This window comes from Amblyomma mixtum, chromosome 3 (genome assembly GCF_055824585.1).
Source record: "Amblyomma mixtum isolate Tamu chromosome 3, ASM5582458v1, whole genome shotgun sequence".
NCBI classification, from domain to species: domain Eukaryota; kingdom Metazoa; phylum Arthropoda; class Arachnida; order Ixodida; family Ixodidae; genus Amblyomma; species Amblyomma mixtum.
In genome coordinates, this window is record NC_143014.1 from 425,763,108 (window position 1) to 425,775,859 (window position 12,752).

At 43.3% G+C, this 12,752-nt stretch overlaps 1 protein-coding gene across 1 annotated transcript; it reads right to left on the reverse strand.

Annotated features, from left to right (window-relative positions):
• Positions 1–4,564: 4,564 nt before the first annotated feature.
• On the reverse strand, positions 4,565–12,239 carry LOC149357966 (uncharacterized). The gene is made up of 4 exons (XM_089585008.1): positions 12,141–12,239; positions 11,233–11,306; positions 10,489–10,788; positions 4,565–9,410 (listed from the first exon to the last, which is right to left on the reverse strand). The coding sequence occupies exons 2-4, from the start codon at positions 11,284–11,286 to the stop codon at positions 9,366–9,368; spliced, it is 399 nt and encodes a 132-aa protein (XP_089441134.1). The 5' UTR covers positions 11,287–11,306; positions 12,141–12,239; the 3' UTR covers positions 4,565–9,365.
• Positions 12,240–12,752: the final 513 nt, after the last annotated feature.

Below are 12,752 nucleotides of genomic sequence, written 5' to 3' on the forward strand. Positions count from 1 at the left end.
AGCCTTTGCAATTCGTTGAATCGCATTGAGATTTCATTTAAGCAATGTCAGCCTACTCACTCCGCACTGCTTTGAGCTTTTCGGGCGTCAATGCTGGCTTTGCCTGGGTCCCGTCTTTCAGCTTGTATTGGCAAGCTCTTCCTGTAACGCTCCTGTTCTTGAGCGTTGCTGAATCCCAGAAGTACCGCATGATTTCTCGGGTAAACTGGGAGTCCGTGCTTGCCGCGCACATCCATTTCCACCTCTCAGAGTCGATGAAAAAGTTATCGCCAATGTGGACCTAACAAAATAAGCAAAACATTTGAGTGACCTCAATTGAAAACTACAACACAGTGAAAGTACTCAGTTCTAAATGAGTGCTGTGAGAAAAGAGCACGTTAGAGAGAGCATCATTTTCTTATCTTTATTCGAGAAATCTGCCAAGCTTCTTGTTCACACTACTGCCCAAGACAGAGCTACGTTTTGCTGACTCTGATAAAAGCAGCCACTGCCACTAACCTCAGAACCACCATTCAACTGTAGTCTGTCATGGGCAGAGCAGGCAGCATAAAGTTAGCAGCGCTTTACCAAGTCACAAATGAGAATGCTTTAATAGCGGTGCATTAGGTGCGCAGCGCTCGCCTACACATCACACTTTTATTTCTTGACCTTCCATTTTGCTGAAGAAAAAAAGAGCAATGCTAAAGCTCTTGTCAAATGCACCAGGGTCGGCAATTTGCATGCCCTAAAAACGCGTCAGTTCCCACCTGTGCATGTGAGGGGGGACATAGGTCTCGAGAGCAGAAAATTTGCGAAAGTAACACTTTGGTCATATTTCGACCCGCGCAGTCCTTTTCCACTGACAAGTGAAGTTTGGAGCCCAGTACTCAAGTAGTTTTTGAGAAATTGCCCGATGAATGTAACGCAGGACGCAGCAACTGCGAAGATGCATCAAAATACACCCGTTTTCTCTGTCAGTGCAATTCAAAACCAGCTGCCGTAATGCTCTTTGGTCTCGTTCGATAGTGGCACTTGCCAGCTTTCTTTGCACCAAGCGGCGGCTGCTAAGGCTGTTGAAAGCTGAGAAACAGGCCAAATCAAAAACAGAGACGTGCCCTATGGATTGGCTGCATTGTACCAAGTGGTGAAATCTGCGCTCTTTATAGGCTAGTTTGAATTTCCCACCACTTTCAATCAAGCGTGGATGCCGCCATTTTGAAAATTTATCAGAATGAGCAATCGTAAAGTTGAAGCAGACCCGGAAGGCTGCAGTGTCGATAAATGTACAAAAAATTGGCAGAAAAGCGAGAATACTATAATTTGTGGTCGCCGCCGCTGATGGCACCGGACAATAGCGTAGCGTGGCGACACAATGCAAACCACTGCGTCGGCACGCAGTTGGGCGAAGTTGGTAATCGACAGCATGAACCATGGTTGGTTCCAGCTTTCATCGGCGGCTCTTACCGCGAATTATTCAAGAGAAACAGCTGATAGGAAGGCCGCCAGTTTCGGTGGCACCTGTGTGCAAACAAGCAGCACAGACAGAAAACTTCCGGTTGCAACAACGCAAACGCGGGTCTAGCCAGGCTGGCTGACGGGGAAGGGGGCTGTTGACAACATGAGCTGATGCTATCTGGTATGCTCATAAGAGGGGATCTCCTCGAAAGACCACCTGGCTGACTTAAAGCAGAGATGGCTGCGATTAAAATAGTGGTGTTGCCTTTAAATCAGGTGGTCGTTTTTCCCCATTTGGCTCCAAGAAATGCAACATGATTTTTAATTATCTCTTGAATTGGTAATTTACTTGAAACCTAAGAGCATATATAAAACCACCTCAAGAAACTTGAGAGGACTGTGCAGTTTCATCAAGATTCAGCCAAAAGCAAGAAAGTAAATGCAGTCATGAAAAGGATGGTTTGGTTTAGGGGGTTAAAGGTGCAGTGAAGAGGAATCTGAACTCGTCTTTTTGCCATGGGAACTCAATCTGCACGTTCCAAGCATTCTTAGAAACTGCGACTTATTGCCCTGTGTGGCCGATTTCCCTAATTAAATCGAGTTAACGTCCGGCTCCCGCCTTTTTTTTTAATTCTTCCGCGTACGGTGGGCGGAGTCGACCAATTCTTGGAGTGCCTTTCACCCAGTCCCGTGGCAGCTTGCCACTCTGCCATCGGCGGAGTAATACGTAGTAGTCCGTAGAAGCAAATAGTCCGCGCGTATTTTTATTTCTGCGGGCTTATTTTGCGGCTATATTATCTGCGAATGAAACTATTTATTCACGGAAACCTAAAAAACAAAATAAAGCGCAAGCAAAGCCTCCACGGAGCTGGCTGAAAGGCACTCCACGCGTTGGTCGACTCTGCCCACCGTACTGGGAGAATTCGAAAAAAGACGGGAGCCTTACGTTAATTCGATTTAATTAGGGAAATCGGCCACACAGGGCCATAAATTTAAGTTTCTAAGAATGCTCCGAACATGTAGATCGAGTTCCCGAGGCAAAAAGACGAGTTCAAATTCCTCTTCAGTGCACCTTTAACACCTCAAAACGACTCAGGTTGAGGGAAGCCAAGTGAATGGCTCCAGAAATTTCGACCACCTGGAGTTCTTTAACATGCAATGACATCGCTGAGTACACGGGCCTCTAGAATTTCGCCTCCAACGAAATTAAAGGACTTCAGCTGAGGCAAGGCATCAGAACAAGAAACTGCATCTCAAAAACAGGCATAGCAGGTGTGGAGAAAAGGTCATGTGGGTGACAATTGTCACTCAGATTACATGCCTGAGGCTTGTTCCATTTCCATATGCAAACATGGCAATATTTTTCAGCCACTCCCATAAAATTTAGTTTTCTGTCATTTTCTCAATACGTGAATTTGGACTTCTGTAAAGTTCGCAAATCCGATATCTCATCATTTATGGAAGAAGGAGCAATGATTTCTTTAACATAAAGTCAGATATCTGGAGTGCACGATGTTGCTAACAGATTGCTTAATTTTATCTTTGAAATTTTCTGTAACGGCATTTTGTACTACCGCTGTGTCGACATGTTTTACCCACACTGAAATTAAAGCAGCAAAATAAAAAAACAATAATTGAAGTCCTGGCAACAATGTGTTCATTATTCTTTCTAGTACCTAGAAATGTAAATATAGTAAGGTTTTGTTCAGTGGTTATTCTCCTATTGTTTACAGAAACTTTAGAGCATTGTTTGCGACTATCTTAAGAATTTGTTGGTCCACAAGAAAAACAGCGGTATTTCTGGCATCTGCACAGAAAAGTACATCAGCATGCTAAGTTTTATTACTTTTGGCTGGAAAGTAAGCAATATGGCTTTAAAGATGCCCCACGACATAGGAAAAGCATAAGGTGTTGATTATTTGTATGCAGAGTAGGGGACATTGGGACATCACAACGCCGAAAGACATAGTCGAAATTGCGACATTAAATATTTTAATCCTTCTCCTGAAATTCTCGTTTTCAGCCGATGGTGTTGCAACGCAGCGGCCATTTTCGGCAGCGAAAATTAGAGGACATCCCGATTGGGCGCTGCCTTTCTGATTGGTTAGACGTCCATTTCGAATTTTGTTCTTTTATGCTCGCAAAATGGATCCTGTGCAGTAAGCTTTTCGCTTGACACAAACCACAAACACAGAAAAGAGGCAGTGAAAGTGAACGAAAAATAATGAATTACTCTCGGGGCGACACTTTCCATTCTGCTCCAAACTTTCATTGCGGGCGAGGGCTGTTGTTCACACCAAGGCAGGAAAAAAAAGCCGGTCCACACACCTTTCCCAAAAATGTGGAGAAAGGGCAGACAGGACGGGAGGCGAGGGTGGGGATAATATGTGGAGGGGGACACCTTCAATCTTACCAACAAAGAAACATCTAGGAGCTTCTTTTGTTGGGCTCTGCCCTGCCCTCCAAATGCTCAGATGTGGGCTGCACCAGCATAGCAAAAATCGCATGCAAGCTTCCACTGCCTACTAGGCACAGTTCCAATTGGTAGCGCCTTATCTCAGTACTGGGTGAGTGAAACGGGCGAGCGAAACGAGTTTTCATCTCATCTCTTTATTTTGAATTTTCAAAGTGTAATAACTCATTTGCATGCTTCGATTTGAATAATTATTTTTGCGCTGTTCTCTGGAACGCATGCTGATTCAATTTAATGAGATTAATAGGCACCGAAGAAAACATCGCAGTGGCCTTTTAAAACCAGTCCCCCCCCTTTTTTAATTAAGGCCCATTTTTAAATTTAAGCTTCTTGTATACCTCGTGACCTACACTGACATTTGACATTATAGCCATCATTTGGCTTTTCAAAGAATGTCAATTATAAAGTATTTAGTTGTTGGGAAATACCAGCTGTTTTTCATTTATTGAGATGTCTTAAACATTAATAAAAAGGAGAAAATATGCAACTAATATTTGGTGTCTATTCAGGATTATCATCACCCACACAAATATATGTGAAAAGCAGTTTGCCGTAAAGTGTAAAATTGAGCTTGCCTTTCCATCCACAGCCACGAAGAGTGGAGCCTTTGAATTGGTGTCGCCTCCAGCAGCTGCTGGATGGGGTGTCTGCAATTTATTACACATTTTAGTAGAAATCAAAGGCGCATATCCTCTTTCAATGCTTACAAACAGGAAGAAAATTTGCCAACATGACCAGCAGCTCACTCGTGAGTCTAGCATGGGTGTACTGAAGTCAACTTTGAAGGTTTGAAGGTTTGAAGGTTTATTTCCGCAACTGGGTGTTGCGAGGACAGCCAGGGAAAAAGCTGTATAGACAGCTTGAGAGGTCCTGGCTTCCTCTTACAGTGCAGCATTGACGGTGGCGGAGTACAACATCAAACAAAATGTAAGTAAAGTATGTTCGGTACAGAGAATGAGACATGTACGTTCAATACGCAGTACATTGTACTTATAAAAGAAAGAAGAACTACATTAGATCAAAGAGACTATAAAGGCAAACACAGGGAGGAGAAAGTAAATGACAGAAAAATTGACAGGTGCACTCAAAGTGGTAATAGGAAGAAAAAAAAACTACATGAACATTTGGGGCAATTCTTTCAGAGAAATATTGGATAGATCAAGATTCTTGTGGCAGTACAACTGGTTCAGAAGTGTCGGTAAGGTATGCTGCAACATTTGTTTGCCATAGTTTGTGCGGCATTTCTTAACATTCCAAGGTTCTGCTGTGCGGGTATCATACACAGTTCTGCTTTGCTCTAGCCCAGCCAGTGTAAGTAAGGAGTCATCATTTTTCATTATGGCGAGTTTATATTTATAGCACAGCCTATAGTTATACATGGACTTCATTGGTATGACGTTGTGTCGATGGAAAAGGCTCGCAGTGTGGAAGAAATATGGCACTTTACATGCAATGCGTATAATTCGTTTTTGTAACACTGTGAGTTTGTTAATATTTTCAGCTGTTGTTGTTGCCCACACCATACATCCGTAGTTGGCTATAGAAGAGAACAAAGAGTGGTAAAGTAACATGTTGACTGAAATAGGAAAATTAAAGCAATTGCGGCGCATGATACCAACTGTTCTGGAAAGTTTCTGAACTACGTAATTAATATGGTCATTCCATGACATATCTGCTGCAAAGTAAACGCCCAGAGTTTTAACAGACTGCACAAACTCTATTCTGGTATTGTTTAATTCAATTAGAGGTAGTTCAAAGTGTTTGTGACGTGGGTGAAACATGACTGCTGCCGTTTTACTAACGTTAATTCTTAAGTGATTATCAACCGTCCAAGTATTTATTGCTTTTAAGGTTTTATTAGCTCGATTTGCAAGATCAGCAGTTGAAGTACCCGAAAAAAACAGACTAGTGTCATCTGCGTAAATTATATACTTAGCAGTGCTATCAATGCGGACAATATCATTGACGTAAAGAACAAAAAGAAACGGACCCAAAATGCTTCCTTGCGGAAAGCCAGAAGCTACCGCTTTCAAATGGGAGCATTCACCAGCAATACTGACAAACTGGGACCTATGTCGCAAGTATGAGGAAATCAGCATATGGGCTATGCCTCTAATACCGTAGTGATCTAATTTTTTAAGCAGCACAGAGTGATTAACAAGGTCAAACGCCTTTGAAAAATCTAAAAATAATCCAAGTACCATGTTTTTTGACTCAAAATGTTTTAGTATGAATTCTTTCTGAGCAAGGAGAGCTAACTCAGTCGATCTGTTTTTACGAAAGCCATATTGAGCGTTAGTGATAATGTTATATCTTTCAGTGAAGCAGGATAGTCGTTTAAGAATAACTTTTTCGAGGCCTTTAGAAAATACAGGTAAGATTGATATCGGGCGATAGTTTGCCATTTCATTTTTGTTTCCTTTTTTATGCACTACTGTCACTTTTGCCCTTTGCATAAGACGCGGAAAAACTCCGGAAACCAAGGAGAGGTTGAAGATATGGGCGAGGCAAGGTGCAAGAATGTCGATGGTAAATTTTATGGGCTGTATCTGGAAACCTGACGCGTCTGTAGCTTTACTATTATTAAGCGATAAAAATTCTGTAATTACTTCATTTACTGTAACCGGTGTTAGAAATATTGTTTTACCATTTCGGGCACTCATATAGGACAGATTTACGTCGCCGCTTGATGTGTCAGCAAAGGAAAGAAAGTAGTCATTAAAGGCATCTGCTAGATCAGCACCTTTTAGTTCAATCCCTTCATGAATAATTTTTGTGGTCGGTTCGGAAGAATTAGCGAGGATAGATTTTAAAACCTTCCAAACTTTTTCAGATTGTCCAGCAGTTGAATTAAAGCGGTTATAAAGATATTGCTTTTTAGCGACGCGAAGTTGCTTTGTGACGAAGTTCCTAAACTTTTTCAACGTTTTCAGCTCTTCAGGGCACCTACTTTGCAAAAACAGTCTATAAAGTTTATCTCGTTTTTTTATCAACTGCAGCATGTCCTTGTCGACCCATGGTTTCTTACTTTTCTTTGATTGGGAGAATTTCTTCAGTGGAAAGGAAGCATCATAAATGTCAGTAAATGTCTCTAAAAATTTTTCGTAAGCTTCATCAGGGTCGCTTTCCTCAAGAACATGTTCCCAGTTAACAATAGATAAGCGTTCCTTAAACTGGCATAACGTGTGATCATTTATAACTCGATAAAAGGATGTTTGGTCTGGTTGTCGTTGAGAATTCAGAGTGAGATTGACAGATATGAATATTGGTATGTGATCACTTAGAGCATAAGCGATGGTGCCAGATTTCAAGCTTTCTGTTTTGAAGTTTGTTATGAACAGATCTAAAAGTGTTTCTGATTCTGTCATAATCCGTGTAGGTGACATGATGACGTTTTCACAGGAGTGAACGTTAAGTAAAGTATTGAACTCGGTTGTTGTGTTATTGTTGGCCAGCATGTCAATGTTAAAATCGCCACCTAAAATTAACTGATATTGGTTGATGTTAACAAATTCTAGGAATGAATCAAGAAATAAAAAGAGCTCAGCAGAACTGCTACGCGGTGGACGATAGCAGACACAAAATATCCTTGTGCCAGACTTGACTGCCAGGACTTCGTAATGGGGTGTAATACAACAAAATTCAGGCAGCATTTCTGATTCCATAAGATTTGAAACTAACATTGAAACACCACCTCCCCTTCTTATGGATCGGTTCAAATAGAAACACTTGTACGTCGGAATAATATAGACGTCACCTTCACAAGTAAACCACGTTTCTGAAAACATAACAACATTGAAACGAGCTTCCACTTCGCTGAAAAAACAGTCCAGTTCTTCTTGCTTATTTCGACCAGATCTGAGATTAACATGAATACAAGAGCAACAATGAGGATTATCAGGCTTAATGGAACTACTGAGGTCAGAAAGATCAACAAGATTAGTATAAAGAGACATTGAAAAAAGAGTGCCGCGTGTTACCGCAAATTACTGGCTTTATAGCTGGTCCAAATCTGCTGCACAATGGATGACAATCGCGGGATCATGTTGTTTCCTTCTAACGAACACTTTCCCATTCCGGTGCCAAGCGTACTGGTAATCATTTTCACCTGCCCAAGCCTTTGCATAGCGCAAGAGCTCACGGCTTTGACGCGTCATGTTTTCGCTGACTGAAACATCTGACTGAACATCTCTTAAAACTGTCCGCTTCTGAAACCACATGTCACGAGTTGAGAGCTTTGAGAACCGTACAATGATCCCGGGCACCTTTCCTGGCTTTGAAGGAAGTCTGTGCACAACATCGACATCATTCAAAGTGAGCTCTGGCAAATTCACAGATTTTGCTACGTCATTTACCTTTTCCATTAAATTCTCATCATTTGTCACCGGTATGCCGTGCACCTCTAGGTTCAGCTTTCTGTTTCGCCACTCAAGGTCGTTTACAGTCATTTTCAACGACTCAACATCATCAGCGTCGACTCTGGTCTCAAGTGCACTAACACGTTTCTTTAAGGTACTGATCTCTTTCTCGTGTTTTACCTGTTGCTCAAGTATATCATCGTATTTTTTTTACATTAGTTCAGTAGACTTCTTTACTTCATCGACTTGGTCAGGGAGGCCAGCAAGAGCATCAAGTTTTTGACATATGCCGGCTAAACAGCTAGCAAGGTGAGGTTGCGCGCTGGGCGTGTCAGAGCTTCCTGCGTTTGTTTTACGACAGTCTGGACATCTCCACGCTTTGCGACCTTTCTTGCCTTTTCCCTTATATGTTGACGCAGAAACACCAGAACAATTGCCGAAATGGTAGGTGTACTCACATTAGGCGCACTTGATGGCGAGTCCGTCGTTTGGCAGACATTTGTCGCAGGAAGGACATGTCTCCGGCATGTTAGCCTTGGTATAGCTTGTGCAACATACAGGTTTAAAATCGAGAAATCTTTCTCCTAACACTAAAACCGAGAGCACGGTAGGAAACAAGGCGGCAGCGAGCAACACGGCAGCAGCAGCGGTGGTGAAAGAAAAAAATGGCAAGTAGAAAAGTAGGTTTTTCACCAACCTGTAAGACGAAAACACAGCAGATAAGGGGGCGTCCGATCACCACCGTCGCTGCTGCTCGTGTGACCCGTTTACAGCTTGGCCGGTGGAAGCGCGGTGGCGCAGAAGTCTGTGACGTCACACTTAGAGCTGTCTTGAGGCCAGCGCAGCAGGGTTCGTCGCTGAAATCTGCAGATGCAAGTAATTCACGGGAGCTGAGCGTCGGTAGGCACACTGGAATGTCCGCCTTCAGGACAGAACAAGGCAGCGCACTGTAGCAGCAGGCAGTCAGGGGTAACCCACCTGTAAGACGAAAACAAAGCAGATAAGGGGGCGTCCGATCACCACCGTCGCTGCTGCTCGTGTGACCCGTTTACAGCTTGGCCGGTGGAAGCGCGGTGGCGCAGAAGTCTGTGACGTCACACTTAGAGCTGTCTTGAGGCCAGCGCAGCAGGGTTCGTCGCTGAAATCTGTAAGACGAAAACAAAGCAGATAAGGGGGCGTCCGATCACCACCGTCGCTGCGGCACCACAATTAGCATGAAATTACCCATTAGCCTTCAGGTCAAAAGAATGCAGTGAGCGCATCAGCGACAATTTGAGCATATGAATGGGAGTACATGCAACAAGTTGCGGACAAAAGAAACAGGCATGCCAAAGAGGGCGTTACATAAGCAGAGGAGTTACCAAGGTTTGGGGTCTTAGGGCTCGAGACCTCTCATCAAAATAAAGTTCACAATATGGCCTCTTCATGTCTGCTCGGAGCAGCACTAATTATGATCGGCAGTCGGCCTCGACAGCTGCTGTTAAACTAAAATAAGAGGCAGCGAAATAAGGGCAAGAGTCCTACTTCTTATGAAGCCAGAGGAGAGGAGAAACAGTGAAAGCTTCATTTAAGCAAGCAAGAAGGCTACACGTAACTACGGGAGAGGGGAAATGACAAAACATGCAAGCAGCAATGACCAGTGTCACACACAAGAAAGCGCACCGACTACATTATCGTTACACATGGGTGCATGAGCCATGAGAGCGTTTCTGACAGTAAAATCTACATATACACTAAACACAGTGACAGCAACTATATTCAATGCCTTCAGGTTTTGATGGCTCTTCTTGGTTCAAGACTACCTGCACTACAGAACACAGGCTAAAAAAAAAGAGAAAATCCAGTATTCAGCAGCCCAAGCGGTGTGATAAAAGCTCCATTTGCGCAGCATGACTAGCAGGTTCTATCCTGCTGTGGTCCGGTTTCTCCTGCTACTTCATCCATTGCTTTGAAAGAACAGCAATCATCATCGGCCTCAAAGCTGCATGCGGCTATTCATATGTGTAAAAAGGGACTAGCAGGCAGCTCCTGCTTGTACTTCGAAACTAACGTATTCCTCTCATCTACAAGCTATTTTCAATGCTCAGGCACTGACTCCTATGTTTCAAAACTTTGTTGCCGCGAAAAAAGAATTCAACGGGTTGTTTATCAGAACTAACGACTTCAGTAACACAAAAATATGCCCACATCTGTGAAGCTTTCAAGAGACACAGAGCCTCTTACTTGAATCTGCGACCTGGGTGAAGGCTGGTGCTCTTCTGGCTCTTGCGGGTTGGCCTGCCTGTCGCATAAGGATGACAGCCGAAAGTTTGGTGGCACCTCTTGCCTCTCAGGGGTGCCTGAAGTTCTGCTTGTGTTCGGAGGGGCAATTACTGGCCCCAAATATTCAGACACAGGGCTGGCCTCCTGCTGGTAGCTCTCACAAGCCTGTTGGGGGAGTACCGTCTCCATGACTGAATCTTGGGAGTGGGCTGCTGAGTTTGGACTCTGCAGCCCTCGGTTAGTTGGGTCAAAGTCAGTCTCCTGAAAGCGGTGTCAAGAAAGCGTTCAACACATCGAAGAGCAAAGATATTTCGGTGAATGCCTCGAATGGCTAAAGGATTGCCATGATGTGCTACCCATAGGCAGGCAATTATTTTGTAGAAATAGCCACCGTACATTGGCTGTACAATCTCTAGAATCGTACTGTGATTTCTTATCGGTGTGCTTTAAATCTTTTAGTCTTCTCTTCAGGACCCTGATTTAGTAAGGCATTCAAAATGAAAAATTATTTTAAAGATGTCGCCAACCGTGCAATATGTTAGCTAGTTAATTCTTAGAGCACATCGAGACACAAGTGAGCAACTGGGTTTTACCTAAACATAAAAAGCGACACAAATATGCTGCACATATAGTGTAAGGTTCATAACACTGAATGTATATCTGTAGATGAGAAACAATGCATTGTTATTTTACTGTGATTCATACCTCAGATGGCTGCCTTGAAGCTGCCTGCGTTTTCTTGCATGCTAGTGCAGCCATCACGTTGTGTTCCAGTCGCCCTGCAGAAGCCATGAACACAATGACCAATTGGACATTCCACAATAAGAGCTTTCAGTGGGCATTAATCGACATTTAGCACAGTTGGCAGCCATGAGATTTAAATGTCTGATATTTTCGCCTCAGAAATACCCAAGCATGGCTTGCAAAATGCAACAGATGAGAAATTGTTCCTAACTCCCTGCCAATCAAATCCAGGAACCCCTTGCAGCAATGATTTATAGTCAGTGCTCACTTCACTGCAAGATAATGGTTTAATATCTTGCTTGTGCACTTCCAGAGTAAAGTCATACATTAAATGCTCAGTCAAACTGCACACTAGACACAAGTTTTACTGAAAGCAAAGTACATATTTTTTATTTCCAAAAATTAAAATTACTGCATTGCCGACATCTTTCTCATGCTGCCTGCTTCAAACAGCGCAAAAGCCACTTATTTTTTTTCCTTTCTGGGGCAATCAGATGTTTGCAATATTAATTAGCCACTTTCTTATGGTCGTGCCCATGAGCTCCTGGAGCTCATTATTTCGCTGCACTTCATCCAGCCGGGCCCTCTCTGATACCTTAAGTTTCTCTTCAAGCGTTAAGATCCGCTTTTCAGCTCTCCGAAACAAGTTGCCAGGCACCACGTCATCGTCGCTGTCTGTGCCAGACTGACAGGCTTGTGCCCGCTTTTTGGCGATATGTTTCATTGTTGCTCTTTTTGCAGAAGCTGCACTTTTTTCATTTCTTTTGCTGTGGGGTTCAGCTGATGAGCCATGAAACAAATATGAAAACAAAGTTACAGTAATGCATTAAATGCAAAGGCTACAGATTTCACATGAGCAGTAAGGCTACCTCTAATGGTCGACTGATGACCCGGTGGCTTGCCTCTTCTATCACTGTGCGTGGCACACTCTTCCGCTTCTTCATCATCCTTTTGATGAGGTCTGCCTTGTCAACTGCAAAAGAAATTAATTTTACTGAGTAATATTTGCAAGCCTTGAAGGACTGTGCAAGTACAAACCGTGCGACAAAAACCTTACTGAGGTTTTCTCCCAGAAACCGAGCACAGCTATTACATCCGTGTTTAAAGAAAACAACATCAATTCTGCGGGCAGCCGGCCAAAATGCGCCACTGAAATATTGGCACTCATCGTTTTTTTTTGTGCTTAGTTTGAAGCATTTTCTCTGTTCTTTTTCTCACGGTCCAAGACACCCTTAAAGCAGCGCAGCAGCAGCTACTAATTTGTTATATCAAAGAGGAGCTACTAATTGTTGTCGTCCCGACTCTGCCTGCTGTGTATGCATGTGTGTCATGCACATTACGGCAGATGGAGCCACTGCCCCAGCAACCGACACAGTAGCAACAGTTACGTGTGCGTCAGTGTGAACTGACAGAGATGCTGCCGAGCTGTGGTGTGTGTGGCCAGACAATGATTGATGTAAGAATGTAACCAGTGTGAATTA